This window comes from Lingula anatina, chromosome 6 (genome assembly GCF_051362555.1).
Source record: "Lingula anatina isolate TDL-2025a chromosome 6, LinAna3.0, whole genome shotgun sequence".
NCBI lineage: Eukaryota > Metazoa > Brachiopoda > Lingulata > Lingulida > Lingulidae > Lingula > Lingula anatina.
Window position 1 is genome coordinate 21,750,564 of NC_141772.1, and position 16,024 is coordinate 21,766,587.

Consider the following 16,024-nt stretch of genomic DNA (forward strand, 5'->3'; position numbering starts at 1 on the left):
GTGGGCATTCTAGAATTATGCTCAGGAAGGTGATCATAATATTGATCAATGCTATTAACAACCGACCATTGAATAAAGCACACATGTACTTTCGATTGCTTTACTCGAAAGAAAGGCATGTGCAACGCAAAATTTCGACACCAGAACTTGGTATTTTTGACATCAAAGTACAATTCTACTGAAAAGCCTTCCTTCGTTTTAAAGTACATACCTGTGAAAAAATATTTTCTGATTTGCCCTTATGGAACACTAACATTTGTGAACTTAGAAAGTAGTGTTATATAGAGCTGCCATTGTTCCCATAGGCTCACAGAAATCACGTGATACCCTTGTACCTGACGATTAGTTATAGCGATAAGTTGACACTATTCACGAAGTCCACGCTCCTAAGTAGCGCCCTTAAACATCGATGCCCGTGCCCAGAAATAAATTAATAAATAAATAAAGTTTAAAGTGCCTTAAAATACTGCAGCAATAAACGTTTCAATTCTTTGCCCTTTATATAATCCATATTAAACGAAAATAAAAGAGTATGTTCTGAGTACATTCTAACAGCAAATGGCACTTTATTTCAGAAATAATATGTAAAAAGTGTCCAATTCAAGCTTGCAATGACATTCTTAACTGCTAATATTTTTCAACGAAAAAAATATGTTCAAAATCATATCATACTTAGACTGCAAAAATAACAGTTTTCCGACTACGGTTTTAAAGTGGAGGATCAGAGAGGCGTTAATGCCTCCGGGTATTGTACCACCAGCTGGAGTAAGCGCACTCGTATGGTAAACCAAAAAAGGGACACCACCACCAATGCTATGCTTGACAAGCTCTACAAATTGCAATAAACAGATTTCTCTTTTTTTGTAGAAAATTGCAATTTATAACAAAATCGTGGGGGGAGGTGAAAGGGCAAATCCAAGGTTGCAGTAAGAGTGGTGAATATAAGACTTCCCATCCAAGTTCAAAAGTAGGTCAAATTCAAGGTCGCAGTAAGATTCTAATATATGACAAAAAAAGGGATTAAAAAACCAATGAAACAATTCATCAAACTGAAATCAATCAATCAAAGTATTACATTAGTCTCACAAAACGTCACCATTAGTCTTTTTATTTAAGCTTGCCAGAATGGATTTGTGGCAAAAAATAACATCTCCAATACCAGTATTTCATTCTGAGATTATGACTTTGCTCTAGTATTAACGTAATAACTATGCCTTGAACTTAATTAGATATTCGGGATAAGCTTGCGCGTCATAAAATATCACAAAAATGGTCGGAGTTTTTGTATTGTCTACTACAGAGTTGTATGTCTCCAGTGGTTTCTTAGGATCTTTAGGTGGAGGAGTCAGCATCTCGGGGTTTCCCTTTGTGTAGGATCCAACAAGTACCTTGGCCAGGAACATAAACTGCTCCCCGGCTGCATTAGGCTTGCAGTACGAGGGCTGGGCAGAATAGGTGGCTTTTTTGGCAAAGTATACCCCTTTTCCAAAGATGGCGCCTGTATACATGAAACAAGAGCGTTACTGTTCAAAATATTCTGAAGCACTTTTCAGCAAAAATGTGTATTATAATTTCATGAGATAAACGAGAACACCAACAGATTTTATCCCTAATAAAAAGTGCTCTTTGGTAAGATCACTATGATGTAGACGGATTTCCCTTTTAAGTTCAGAACATATAATTTTAACCTATCATTCACTAAACAAGCACTGGATTTAATAAACTGAACAATGGACTTAATGAATTCACTTACCAACGTTTAATCCACCAAAGCTTCTGTTAAACCCTTGGTGGCTTATGTAATCGCAATTAGCTTCAGACGTTCCATGAAAAAGTGACATCTCATTGTTCCTACAGAACGCAAACATTATGTTTATTGCACTGCTCACTGAGCAACAGTGACATTCTATAAGGTTATACACCACAGTCTAACGAAAAAAAGCTGCAGATATGAAGAACTGTGATAAAGATCATTCGCCCTTTTTAATTAATTGATGCAAAGTTGATTTATTTTCAATGTGAATATGTGTTCGAATAAATCTAAAAAAAAATCTATATTATATATAAGTTTATAAGCTGCATAAAGTTCTCAAGATGGATCCAATGTGCACTTACACCCCTTGGTTCTCACGCTCCAGTTTAGCACTGTATGTCTTATACTGCTTATATAAATGTGGGTTCTGGATTCTCAGCAGTTGAACGATTTTCTTTCTTCGCAAACCGTCAGTGTCAAAGGCGGCGTTGAACTGCTCGGCCACTTTGTTGAACTCCTGGTCCCCAGCTTTTATATTAACTTGATTCACAGCATGCGGGATATCACTGTCACGTGGCTGAGGTGACCAATGAGAAGGTAAGGAAGGATCTGCAACCGAAAGCAATGCACAAAATGCCTGAATATATATAATTTTTTGCACAAATTAATGATAAAACGGGGTATACCAAACCTTGACAATTTTTGTTTTCAAATGCACAGTTAACAGGCAAATACAGTTGAAAAAGAAACGCCTTAGGTAAAGAGCTCCATGGCGTGGTACCATTTACAGAATTCATTAAAAAATGATGATCCTACCTTTGACTTCTCGTATAACCTGGGTAACAATGTCTTTACTGCAATCCGTCTCTGTCATAGTGCTAAAATCCAACTTACAAGGACTGCCTTCTATCTCGTACACCACTGCCCCTTCCCTTGCTCTGTGAGCCAATTCCACGCGATAGTTTGTCATTTTATCAAAAGGCTCCCTACTCTGATCTTTAGCAGCTAACCAACACCTACAAAAAATAAATAAATCCAATTGTTTTTCACAATGACAGTTATTGTGTATGCCTCTGTTTGAAGTGTAGGGTAATGTAAGGACAGGGTAAGACAAATATTCCCTAATTGCTATCCTAACATGTATGTTTTGGATAATAAACAAATGCCAGTGTTCACTGACTAAATGCCTTTGTATTTTTGCAAATGTCATTTTTACCGATGACGTCATGTTTGCGATTTTGGGGTAAATTTGCAAAATCGGTTTTTCATATACCCTTAACCTGAGCACCCACGGACACCGTTTCGATCTCCAATTTCATGACATCATAAGCACTTTGAAGCCCTCCCTGTGATTTATCTTAAAAGCCTTACTTCAGATATAATATCGTTGATAAGGCAAAGTATGTCCTTTGTTCAACGATGCATTGGGGGCAAATAATTCCATGACAAAACAAATTATGACGAAACTTTGTAAAATAAATTAAAGGTCGAATAAAAGTACAAATAGAGATAGAAACACTGCACCTGATTTATTTAAGAATGAAATAGTAATTTTGTGAACCGGGTATTCAGTGGATCGACTGTTGTACATTTTTCGTGGAGTGAAAAAAATTGATCCAGAAATGAATATACCAGTCTTCTGTTGTGAAACACAGTGAATGTGGGAACACGCCTGAAAAGCGAAGAGTAAATTAAAAAAAACATGGAGATATATACTTACCACTGAATTTTCTGCTGGAGTGCTGCAGCTTTTTCCTCCTCTGCTCTGTCTTCTATCTTCCTATGGATTATTTTGTAGATAGTGCTGACAGTCGGAGAAACATCCACAGGACATCCCACAATCGATATTGTTGACGTATTTGTATCTGTAATAATGTTAAATAATTTATAAGAATTAAAACTAAAAAATATATTAACCTGGGTACAGTAATTGTTTTGCTTCCGAGCTTGGGTCTTAAATAAGTGCAGTATTCTGTAGTGTAAACATGTACAAATGAATTATGTAGCTTCGTAATTACCACACTGGGGTTTATTTTAATGAAAACAAAATTTAAAATGTCATTTGCAAAGGAATAGGCTTTAACAACCCTATGCCTTACCTATGGTGGCTGTTACTCCTCGTTCGACCTCAAGGTCTCGTATTTCTGCTATGTCAGCTTGTGTTAGTGTATGTCCCTTCAACTCAATGATTTCCTGTTTACAATAATTACAATAAATAATCACATATCTATATTATTGGTATTTGTTTTACATGAATTTAAAGGCCTATTCTCGTCGCTTTGCAAATTACTCAGTGGCTATATCGAAATACTCAGGGGTACTTGTTATCTGTAAGAATCCTAAACGAACAGAATTCTGAAACCCGAACCAAGTAAAACACTAAAACCTGAGTACCTTTTGGATGTTCTGTTTAATAAAAGCTGCAATGTCCTCGTCTGTTTCGGCAACTTTATCGCTGGCTCCATATACATCAAGTACCACTCTTTGTAAAGCTGTAAGGCTTTGGCGTTGGCGCATGGATTGGCGACGACCTACATGTAGTACAATTGATCAATGGAATGCAAAAACAAATGCAGTTAAGGTATATCGAGATTTTATAATACCAATTAACAGTGCATAAGAAATGACAAGTAAAACATCATCATCACACAACGTGTTCATAAATGAAGCTCCAGTAAAAATCATTTGCTGCTCAGATGGTTCTTTTATCCTACTATATTTTATAGGGGAAAACCTGTTGAATTACTTCTATTAATGGTAGGCCTGTCCGATACCGCTACAAATAAACCAAACATATATCAATAACTTTTGGGATAATAAAGTTAAAGTACAAGTTTGTGACAAAAACTTTAAGCCTTACTGGGTCTTTGAGTCACCGGGAATTACAAGACAACTGAATCAAAGCACATAATGGTGTTTTCAGAATGTACCAGTACAGAAAAATACCTTTTCTTGTTCCTCTTGTAACTGTACTCTGAGCTCTTGCTTCGTCTATAAAAATCGGAATTTGCCCCTGGTCGTAAACCGTAACACAAATCATCTTCAAACTTTCAATATTATTTTCCTGGAGGGTCTGAAATATACCACTCAGTGTTTCTTTGGCACAAGTCGCTGGATCCAAGTTAGCTTTACCTGGAAAATGAATTCGGATAAACCATAAATTGCACATTCACAACCACATGAAAAATGTAAAAAAATCCAAATCCAAATGTAGTGATGCATAAACTGGTGCATGAATATACACGATATGCTACCTTTAAATGATACATTTACATATCGGCTGTATTGGGATAAATATTTGTTCACTTGGTGTCATCTTTGCGAACGGGCAAAGTGTTTGAACATACCTGTTCCTATGGCAGGAAAAGCAATTGAAGAAAATCCGAATTTCTCAGCCAGAAGTAAGCACTGCTGAATGCTTCGATGAATCTGATTGGCTGAAGGAATAACCACGTGGTAAATTCTCTTAAAAGGAAGTTTGCCGGGTGCTACAATAAAAGACAAATTTTCATTTTTTTTACTTCTATTGCAGATTATTTCAATAGTTTGGAACGAAAAAGTAGCTGTATGTGGTAGACCTTATCCGTCCGCTTATGTGATCAAGATAAATTAAAATTATTCAGGCAGACACTTAAAAAGAAAAATGCATTTACTTGTATCTAGAACCGCCCCGCTCTGTGCATGTCTCTTTTTAGTTTGTAGTTCTTTCTTGATATCGTTACCTCCAGCTTTTACTAAATGCTTGCCAAGCACCCCCATATCTGCATGCAAAAAAAAATATATATATAAAGCTCATAAAGTTATGACAATACAACTCAAGCATTGTACAATAGCCATTTGTAATGACATCTTGATAAAAACAAGTTAGACAGTTTATGAAGCCTTATTCCGTGAACGTTATTGGTTTTAATGTACGCACACCACAACGATTATGGGAAAATGATAGTAATATCCGAGAAAATTAAAAAAAAAATGAAATTATATTATGTTCCATAAAAAAGACTTAATTCTGTGTCTTTTATGTCATATATCCTCTACCCCATCCATTCTATGAGATTACTGGTAAACGAGTGATACTTACTGAGTTGTGGGTCAACAGTATTCACAATAATATCAACAGTATATTCCATAACATTGCCCTGCTTGACTTGCACAGTTACTGCATTACAAGACAGCTCCATAAAGTTAGGCTTTTCCAATTGCATTGTAATGCCTACAATTTATAAGAAAAGTGATCAAATTGGGCAAATTTCCTAATCTGATTAAAATAATTATCTTGACGTCGTTCCTATAAACTGAAAATATTTTGTTTCTTTTACATGATTTTCTATTACATTCATGAAAATTAAAGGGATAACAACTCTTCGTTTGAGATCTATTTTTCACAATAAATACATTGTAAACAAAACACAGAAATATAATATATTCCATTTTACCACAAAAAACACAGTTATAGCAGTTAATCTGAAATCTGTGGTTGCCATCCGACCACGTGAACTCCATAGATGGCAATACTCTGCATCAATCTCTTAAGAGATTATTACAAAAACATAAAAAAAAAAAAAAAAAAACTTTTTTAGAAAAAACAGTGACTAATTTTAAATGTAGAAATGGATTCATTAACCACTGGCAAGTACCCAAGGAAAATTCATTTTCTGGCCAAAATCAACAGTTGTTATCCCTTTAATACGATTTACATTTACCAAGAAAATGAAAATATGATGCAGCCTATAAAATATCAAATAAGAGATAATTGAAATAAACAGAAATAAACATACCTTTGATCCTTAATCAACAATATATCTTTAACTAATATACACACCCTAACACCCGTAAATCACGACGAAAAAGTGATATGTGTACACTGTATTTGCAATGTACAACTTCTGTTTGATTAGCAAACACTATGCGTTCTTTCAGATTGTTTTCAGATTGTTGATATCGAGTAGTGACAAATTTCTCTTCAGAAAAACGCTGATGAATTATATTCAATGATGAATATCTTTAACTTAATGTATTGAAAATCAGTATAATATATACCTTTTCGACGACGAAAATGCACAGTTTTGGGCCGTTCCTGTACTTCGAACAATTTCATCTTAAAAGCAGTGATAGTTTGTGTATCTTGAGGATAAAGAACAAATCGAATCTCCTGTGAGGCACAAAATAAAAATAAAATAAAAAATGCGATGAAATTAATAAGACCTTTAAAGCAAAATGGTTACTAGTACAACAGTGTGTGTCCGTCTTTACATGCCAGAAAAAGGGACTCACTGCTAAAATATAATTGAATAAGAAATAAAATTCATTGAGTAAGAAATAAGTGCATTATTTTCAAACAGACTGCTTGCCTTGACTTTGGTCTGCGAGTTCTTTGCACTGAATTGCAAGGCCTCCTTAAACATGACGTCAGCCACAACATCTTTGGGAAATTTCAGGTTCCCGGTTCCAAGAGCAGGAAATGCTATAGATGATACTCCATCTTGGTGTGCTTGTTCTAAACACTGTGACATTAACCTGGACAGCGTCTGGAATAAAATACTGCAATTAGTGAAGGCTTAAACCCCAACAACTATCATTTGGCTTCGAAAGAGCTTGGAAACACTTCACATCGTATTGAGGTCGTTTTGTCATGTGTTCTTACATTCCACACAAGTTCGACAAGGCTACAGACATGATACATGTATGAAAGATCTAGAGAAAGCAAGAATTAAATCATATTGGAATTAAATACAGTTTTGATAAAATAGAGAGACAAAAAGAAAAAGAAATAATGGAGGAAATTAGACCAAGCAAACCTGTTCTTTTGCAGGTCCCCAATCCGGACAGACAACATGGTAGATTTTTTGGCATTGGAGATTGAAACCATCCGTCTTCTTCATTTCCCCAGTTGATATTTTCCCTATTTTTGTGCATTCCTTGTAGGGAATTGAAGCTGGTTATCATGTATTACATGTGGAATTCATTGTTATTCGTCATAATAGTACCTAGCTGATTTTTTTTTCTTATGCTTCTAACTTAGCACTCTCTATTACCTATCGCTGGATAGTCCCAGGATAAGTTCTTGCAAGAAGAAATAATTTTTAAAAGCGACTTTACAACTAAAATAAGTAATTTTGTCAAATCACCCAAAATGGGTTTTTACAAACCCCATTGCAAAACATAACACACTGTACCTGCTGCAGTTGCGGGCCAGCTACTTCAGCAATGGCAGCAGAGACTTTCCCGGCACGAAGATCCATATCGAACTTGATGCTATTAACTATAACATCAGCCTTGTTTGTGAAGAGGAGCAGTACATATAGTGACCAAAAATAAAAGCTTTATGGATATGAAAGATGATACTTTGACTAACAGCTTTTCATTGGGTTATTTGAGGTATTTGTTGGGATAGATTAGCTAAAAATTATAATTAGCTATAGTTTGCTAGGCTTGCTATGTTCCAAATTCACTCACCGTTTCTTGTTCGATATTCCCTTCTACCAAAGTTATGCTTGTGCCTTTGGGTGTGGTAAAGCTTCCAGCTGGCGTTTGACTCGCCGTTATTGACTGTAAAATATCACATTAAATGTGTTTAGCAGAAGTGCCATATCAATGTTTAAAGACAAACGTATTTTACAACCTCACTTTAAAAAAGCTCCTTTTTCTGCAAAGTTTCATGGGCAGTCCTTGTCAAAAGATAGTAAGATCTTTGCTGCTTATGACGCTGACAAAGGTATGAAAACATATTACCCTTTTATGATTTCTGAACAATCTACACAAACATTTACCGTTGTCATAGTTGAGGCTGAAAGTCTTGCAGCCGCTTTGATATCTATATACACACTGTTCTTTTGCTCAAGGTCTTTCAGGAAGAGGCGTCCCGGACCACTTTGCATGCTCGTAACCATTCCTGGAAATTATGTTATGCCACAAAAAAATACTTCATAAAACTCCAAACACCCATACCGGATGTAACCAATAACATAAAACATGAAACATGAAAGTTATCTGATTCTAAAGCATTCTATGTGACAAAGATATTCTTTCTTTTTATAATTCACCTACCTGGCTGTTTGATGACGACCTGCTTCTTTTTAATGCTGTCAACGACTTTCGACAGTGATGACTCAACTTCATGGATCTACGACAAAAGATAAGATGAAGACGATTGTTAAAGTGTATTTGTTAAATATTTCATTTCGAATAGATCCAATGTTAATTCCAATTCCTTCTAAGGTAAGGAGCCGAATCAGTCAGAAGCAAACATATAGAAGTACATAAATGCAGTTATATGAATCGGAGTTATTACGAGGAACATGTAACCATTTCATCAATTGAGTATTAGTGTTTAAATTAACATTATTCCGTAATTTCCTCCCGTGTGTACTTACTATAATAGTTGGGCCCTGGATGATCAGCTCCCCGTTGTTTTTAATCATGACTTGCACTCCTTTCGACTTCTCCAAGTTCTTAATCTCGGGTACTGTTGAATATGAAAGACACATTAAACGCTGAGGCATAACGAATTGTGTGACAGAAATATTCAAACCAGGTATAAATCAGATGCTTATACTTCATAAATCAGTTGGGAATACTTCACCTTTAAATTTGATTAAATATTCCGCCTGACCAGGGAGAATCGACATAGTCTCGCTCGCGACTGATTTCTGTCCCAAATGATACCCTATTTGTCTCGAAGCCTCTTGAACATCATCACTAAAACCATACAGAACTACGGTGTTCGTTTCTTCTTCTGCTGCCTCCACCAAAACCTACAATGCATTAGGGATGTTGAAATTCTTTTGCAAATAATGATATCATCAATTTGTAATTTTTGTTCCATGTTTAGTGACAGATGAATGACCTCACCTTTGTACAGTCCTTCTGCAGTAAATGTGAAGCAATAGACTTTCGGTATGTTTATCGACAGGTTTCGTTGAATATACATAGGAGAACCAATATGCATTGTCATTTCCCTATCATTTTTCCAAACATTATAATGTCTGATACAGATATATAATTATATCTCGCTTCAAGTTCAATCAACATTTAATATACTTACACACAAATCTTTGGCCAGTTTTTTCTCTAGGGCCTCCCAAGTATCGGTTTGCAAATATGAAAGCTTGGTTTTTGGCACGGGGATGCTTTGCGTGGTCAGACTGGCTTGAACATGCTCTGCTGCTTTTTCCGTTGCATCAGCATCAAGTGAATAAAAAAACATTGTGCATTCAGAACCTTTTACCGTGACTTCATGAACGACGTCCAAACCTTCCTTTCTTAATATGCATCGGACTTTCTCCCCGCCGTCACTTGACGCCAAAATCTTGGCAAAATGTTTCTCTGTGACATGGATGCTTTTTTCATTAATGGAAGTAAGAACATCTAGGAAATTACTCACAGCTCTCTCTACCGGAGTGACCTTTCCTTTGAACTCAATCTCCCCTTCATGTGATCGAATCATGACGGACACTCCAGATGGCACACCAGCAACACCTTTACTTATGATGAGGACTAATTTGGCCTTGTTTTTATCAGTCAATACTTTGACTATTTCTTTTTCTTCTTCTTTGGATTTTTTCTTTTCTTCTCTCTGAATTCGAGCGAAGTCTTTGAGGACTTTTTGGCATTCATCCTCAACACCAGTTACTCGGACAGTGTAAGACTCAGGGGAGGCCTGAATATCTATGGACTTTAGGCACATGGTGTGCACTTCACACTCCTCTTCAATCCGAGACCAAACGTCATCGGAAAATTGGACCGATTTAGTCATGAAGCCGTCAAGAAACTCTTGGACCACTTCCGTGCATTGTTTCTCCCACTTCTCTTTATTGTTAATCCGTTCAGTATTGTCTGCCATGACGCGTATTTGGTTGTTGGTGACATCCGTCCATAATTGAGGAAGTGACCCAAGAATCGGCCTAAGTTTACTAGCCAAACGTTTTTTGGGGGCATCATGTTTCCTTAAGAAGGATACAATGTGAGAGTCACAAGGGAATTCCATCAACCAGGAATTACCGTAATCTTCTTCGTCGTCAACTTCGTCATCTTCTTCATATCCGATTTCACGGTAATAAACACTGACATGCAAGCGGAGACCGCCGAGGGTGTGCGAAATCTCAGAGACTCTTTTCGCATCTACATTAAAGGAAAACATCGGCATGTGCGTGAACATTTAGAAATACTTAAATTTCAAATTAAGCTGCTGCTGAAATAGAGGTGAATGACATTTTGAAAAAACATTCATGAATTAAATATGTGTTCAAAAATAATAGCTCTCGGGATTTTTTTTTATTTTTCATTCAGCTTTTTTTTTTCAAGCTGATCACGAAGCATGCATCATCTATAGAATGCTATTCAGTATATACTAGTAACAAATGTAGTCAGCAGCTACATATGTCGGGTTATTCTATAGATCATGAAAATGAATTATCCGAGTAAGAACTGCTGTACAAATAAATATGTGTGTGTGTGTGTGTGTGTGTTTCCTCTTACCGTCTGCATTTTCAAAGGTAACAACAGCAGCTTTTCTATTTTCCAGTATTACAACGTCTTTGACCGGTCCACCCTTGCTCTCTTCGCTTTCGAAATAATATTCCAATTTCTTCTTAAAAAATTGTTCATCTTTGATCCCTGTAAGCACAAATTACAATGATAATTAATTAGCATATTGTAGATTAAGCAATGTGGAGATAAAAATATTTCTTAACAATGAAGAACCCCATCAGTAGAACAAACAGTCAACAGTAATAGAATTACTGGGTTGTGGGGGTGTGCAGACTTGGCCAGGGGGCGGACTAGCCCCGCCTTGTCCTACCTTTGACGAGAACAGCAGATGGTTTCTGGACTTGCTCCACTGTAAGAAACGTTCCAAGAAAACTTTCTTTCGAGACACTCTGTGCTATAGATGTGATAACAGTACCTGAAGAAACAAAGTATAACAGTTTACTAATGTTTGACTTTATTAACTAGATGACGAACTTTGATTCCATTTTTGCAAAAACGGTATGATTTTAATTTAAGTTCTCAGCAGTCATAATTAATGACTTTACGACCATCAAAGTAATAAACAAGAAAGTACAATAACATCACCACCGCTAAGGATGTAACATGCCTTTGAACCATAAACACAATCTAATCGAAACAGAGAAAGCATTCCACTTTATACTGTATATTGGAATATAAAATTTGACTCATCTCATGAATCCTTAAAATAAATTCCGTACATGGATATAAAGTACACAGAAAAATAATAACGAAGAAAATAATGTTACCGCTTATTTTTCTGTCAAAAGTAAGCACTGAAGAAGTGTGATCAATGCCAGTGTGAGCTCCAACAACGGCCAAATCAGTGCCAGCCAGTTTCTCCAGGAAATGTGACACCTTTTCTCGGCTTGTGCCAGGCTATGGAACGCCATCCACGCAAAAAATCAGACTTGCAATTTAATAGCCAAATAACATTCTAACAGCCTACAAGAAATCTAACAGTGGTCAAAATAATCTAATAGCCAACTCATAAAATTTAACAGTGTTAAAAAATCTAATAGCCACTCATAAAATTTAACAGCGTTAAAAAATCTTACAGCCAACTTATAATCTTACAGCCAACTTCTCAAAACAGCCAAGTCAGCATTTTACGCTAGAGGTCACTGCTGTCACGGGTCTATCCGTGGACAGCGCGTAAAGTGATGACGTACGTCTTTAAATATGAATGTAACTCCCTGTGCTTGTAATATATTCTCTTTTCTGTATATGAACATGTAACATAAAGATAAACTCCCAAGTACGCATATGTTTGTCCTAATTGAATATTTTATGTGGTTTTGATATTAATCTGGAATGAATTTAGCGTGAAAATGTAAATAAGCAAATTAAGCCTCAGTATACATAGAATTATTTCCCCATTGTTTTGGTCCCTTTACCATATTTTTATTTTATAATAAAAATCTTTCCAACAAGGCGTTTGTTTTATCTTGTTCTATATATTAAATCATTTATAAATATATGTTTCTAAAAGAATCATTTTAAATAGAACGTTCACTGTCATCCCATCGGTGATTGTAATGCGATGAACGCTGGACTTGTATTACCATCGTAGTAAAACATGAGACTAGTGACCATGCATTGGGTGAAATTAGGTCACAGTTTTGATTCATGCATATGCAGATTACGTCCAGTTGCGTCCTATGATAGGACAATGCGTCCTAGGCACCGCCATGTTTTACCCTACGCGATGTAACCTTGCATTACTTAGTACGGGGGTTTGAAACTGAACACCGTTTTCTTGTGCATCTTTCGGGAAGGAACTCCACGTATTCCGGTGGCAAAATACTCTTTTATATTAGTTCTGATTCGACCTTCCATCCACGTAATGTGGATGTTAAACAACATCTCTCCATAGAAGTAGAGATCTCTCAGACTTCAGATGACGTCATCACTTTACGCGCCGTCCACGGATAGACCCGTGACAGCAGTGACCTCTAGCGTTAGATGCTGACTTGGCTGTTTTGAGAAGTTGGCTGTAAGATTATGAGTTGGCTGTAAGATTTTTTAACGCTGTTAAATTTTATGAGTTGGCTATTAGATTTTTTATCACTGTTAAATTTTATGAGTTGGCTATTAGATTATTTTGACCACTGTTAGATTTCTTGTAGGCTGTTAGAATGTCATTTGGCTATTAAATTGCAAGTCTGATTTTTTGCGTGGATGGCGTTCCATACCAGGCGGAATGCCCTAAATGATATATGTTAGAATTTCCCTGTGTATAGAATTTTATTTGAGGCATGATGCGTACTCTCTTTTATAAATATTTTTCCCAATAAGTTTTTACTTTCACAATTCTAGAATCATATAATCCCTTAATGCCGTCTTTGAAAACAAACCATAAACAGGCACTATCTTTGTCCCCCTTTTCCTCCCCTTTTCAACCTTGTTGCATTAACATCAATAAGCATACAAAAATGCCGACACTTGTTGAATAGCTGTCTTAACTACCTTCACAAGAACACTCGTGTCGTCTACAGAATCCACGCTGTCCTTTAGAACGCCAATGTTGCAGCGACTTTCCCGCAAAACGTCTTCCCTCTCTGCAATAAATACAAGACTTGATCATTTTAAGATATTAGTTTTGTAATTCAATATCATTCTTGCGCACGACTCGCCATAACTAATGCTAATTACTGATGACAACCACAAGTGTATTTGTTACAATGTCGAAAGGCTAGATTACATATGTCATGGGCTCCGCAAAAGGAAATCGTTTAGAATTTTTCGTACGATCATTTATTTAATTTTTTAATTTTATTTTATTTCATTTTTTTATTTATTTATTTATTTATTATTATTATTTTTTTTTTTTTGCATCGTACCAAGACCCCATCCCCATACCTACATGTACATATCGATCTAGCAGGATCGGCCCATCTCCACGGGATTTCTCGCTCTGGCACGCCTACTGAAGCTGTATGAGGGTAATTAACTATCGTTTGGCAGCTTCAGTAGGCGTGCCAGGCATCTAAGCCGCTTAATCTGGATGCATTTTAGCGAGAATCATCGAATAGCAAATGTAATCTAGGCTCAACTCTAAGATGGTACGGCACAACCAGTTAAGCGATTTCTCAATAAATAAAGAAAAATGATAATACAAATAAATCCAAAATTGCTATAATGTACCAGATTCACTTTTAAACGTCACGTAAACAGCGTTCCGCTTCTTGGAGTTATTGATGGCTGATATTACTGGGTCGGAAATAGCATGGCGGCTAAAATACAGCTGGTCGATCATCTCTTCGTCTGTCCTTGGTCGGGATCCCTTGGCTTCAATTAAGCTTTTAGATGTACCAGAGTTGGATTGCGGACAGTTTAGGCTATTAAGCTGTGCCATCACTGAAACAAAAACGGCACAAAATGTGAGCGTGTATTGTCATTTATGAGAGTGACAACGACAACTTTGTACATGTACTTCCCAATTATAAGTAAATGATCTACAATTACATTTAATGTTTTCGTGTAGCCTTTTCCTTGTTTGTTACAAAAGTTGCATTACACTTTCAATAGTTTGGCAAAGGACATGCCATATACACAGAGAAAGCTTTTTTATACCTCTTAAGTATTTATCAGTACCATATTGCTCTTGAACTACCACAGCTAACGGTGGATATTTTTCAAGTTTAATCTGGGCAAGGTGAATTATCCAGCTTCAAAACACATCATTTGTTATACCGATTATGCAAACTTTGAATTCCAGCCACCCGCTTCTTACCTGTTGACTTCCGTTGAGGTCAGAGGTAAAACAATTAAATACCAACAGTATTCTATAGGAACTCACAGCTAATGGCGTCGCACTTTCGGTTTGAAGCAGATCGACCGACGCCTTGTTTGCTGCGCGACCCAGTTCTTTTGTCTGCTGCTTGGGCATCTCTGCTGAACTTCTTTGTTAAACATATTACAGTTTACCTGTACATTATTGATTCAGAATAAAAAAGCTTTGTGTTCGAGTGGTTAGGGGCCTATCAAGGTCAGCCACATAGACAGAGAGGTACAGTAGGTTTTTGGGCGTGCGTGACAGGAATGGAAGTCATAGTGAATGGAAATCCGGGCTCCCATATGATTAATACAGGTTTGGGTTAGACGGAGTATTGGGATCAGTATATGAGCCGAATGTCACATGCACAAAGTAATAGGGAATGGACTACGGTTCCTAACAGACTACTTTTCTTGTCATACCAGTACATTTAATTTTTGACTCCACTCTCGCTCTTAGTTTAAAAAGATTTCGAAGTAGTGTGTACACATTTACTTCGAGTTTTTTTTTTTTTTTTTTTTTTTTTTTTTTTTTTTTTTTTTTTTTTTTTTTTTTCCAGTTAATGCAAAGGATTTCATCTCCATCTCCTCGGTTAACGTAATACACCAGTAAGGACGATGCATATGTAGAAAAATCGTTCTTTTCACAGTCGGGAGACCTGCGACAGCGGGGAGGGAGGGGGTGGTTGTGGGGAACGACATTCGTCATGAGACCAGCCCTACGGGAGGCCCACAGAAGTGAATATATTATGAGGTCGTTTTATTTCATTACTTTTTTTATGCAGGAAAGGGCGATCATTTGAAATCGGTTGTTATAGCATACGTTATTATCAGTTGTTATTGCATTGATAAGACCCACTTTAATCAGAGCGCATTTTTATTTTCATATTATTTCTTTATTTATTTCTTTATTTATTCCTTTATTTCTTTATTATTATTATTATTTTTGTGTGTGATTGTTTCTCAGTGACATAGTTTACTTTCATA

At 36.4% G+C, this 16,024-nt stretch overlaps 2 protein-coding genes and 1 long non-coding RNA gene across 3 annotated transcripts; all 3 read right to left on the bottom strand.

Annotated features, from left to right (window-relative positions):
* Positions 1-527: 527 nt before the first annotated feature.
* On the bottom strand, positions 528-6,926 carry LOC106161740 (protein mono-ADP-ribosyltransferase PARP14). Its single transcript, XM_013538765.2, has 12 exons — positions 6,794-6,926; positions 5,835-5,966; positions 5,407-5,514; positions 5,101-5,241; positions 4,700-4,885; positions 4,148-4,284; positions 3,853-3,946; positions 3,474-3,618; positions 2,570-2,769; positions 2,116-2,362; positions 1,754-1,851; positions 528-1,498 (listed from the first exon to the last, which is right to left on the bottom strand). Exons 1-12 carry the CDS (start codon positions 6,849-6,851, stop codon positions 1,209-1,211), a joined length of 1,836 nt encoding a protein of 611 aa, XP_013394219.2. The 5' UTR covers positions 6,852-6,926; the 3' UTR covers positions 528-1,208.
* A 77-nt stretch (positions 6,927-7,003) lies between these two features.
* On the bottom strand, positions 7,004-12,782 carry LOC106160757 (uncharacterized). Its single transcript, XM_087016005.1, has 13 exons — positions 12,777-12,782; positions 12,010-12,139; positions 11,553-11,657; positions 11,231-11,368; positions 9,798-10,873; positions 9,336-9,507; positions 9,127-9,218; positions 8,801-8,876; positions 8,524-8,645; positions 8,210-8,302; positions 7,930-8,028; positions 7,552-7,671; positions 7,004-7,281 (listed from the first exon to the last, which is right to left on the bottom strand). Exons 1-13 carry the CDS (start codon positions 12,780-12,782, stop codon positions 7,030-7,032), a joined length of 2,481 nt encoding a protein of 826 aa, XP_086872131.1. The 3' UTR covers positions 7,004-7,029.
* A 678-nt stretch (positions 12,783-13,460) lies between these two features.
* Positions 13,461-15,745, bottom strand: LOC147761351 (uncharacterized). The gene is made up of 3 exons (XR_015335206.1): positions 14,997-15,745; positions 14,408-14,620; positions 13,461-13,821 (listed from the first exon to the last, which is right to left on the bottom strand). It is a non-coding gene; the product is annotated as an uncharacterized LOC147761351 (long non-coding RNA).
* Positions 15,746-16,024: the final 279 nt, after the last annotated feature.

Coding starts and splice junctions, on each gene's coding strand:
- LOC106161740 (XM_013538765.2), bottom strand. CDS start 6,851: ATGAAATTGTTCGAAGTACAGGAACGGCCCAAAACTGTGCATTTTCGT. Junction 5,515..5,834: donor TACTGTTGACCCACAACTCA/GTAAGTATCACT, acceptor TTTTGCATGCAG/ATATGGGGGTGCTTGGCAAG. Junction 4,886..5,100: donor TTTTCCTGCCATAGGAACAG/GTATGTTCAAAC, acceptor TTCATTTTCCAG/GTAAAGCTAACTTGGATCCA.
- LOC106160757 (XM_087016005.1), bottom strand. Junction 11,658..12,009: donor TTTTGACAGAAAAATAAGCG/GTAACATTATTT, acceptor TTGTTTCTTCAG/GTACTGTTATCACATCTATA. Junction 8,029..8,209: donor GGAATATCGAACAAGAAACG/GTGAGTGAATTT, acceptor TTCACAAACAAG/GCTGATGTTATAGTTAATAG.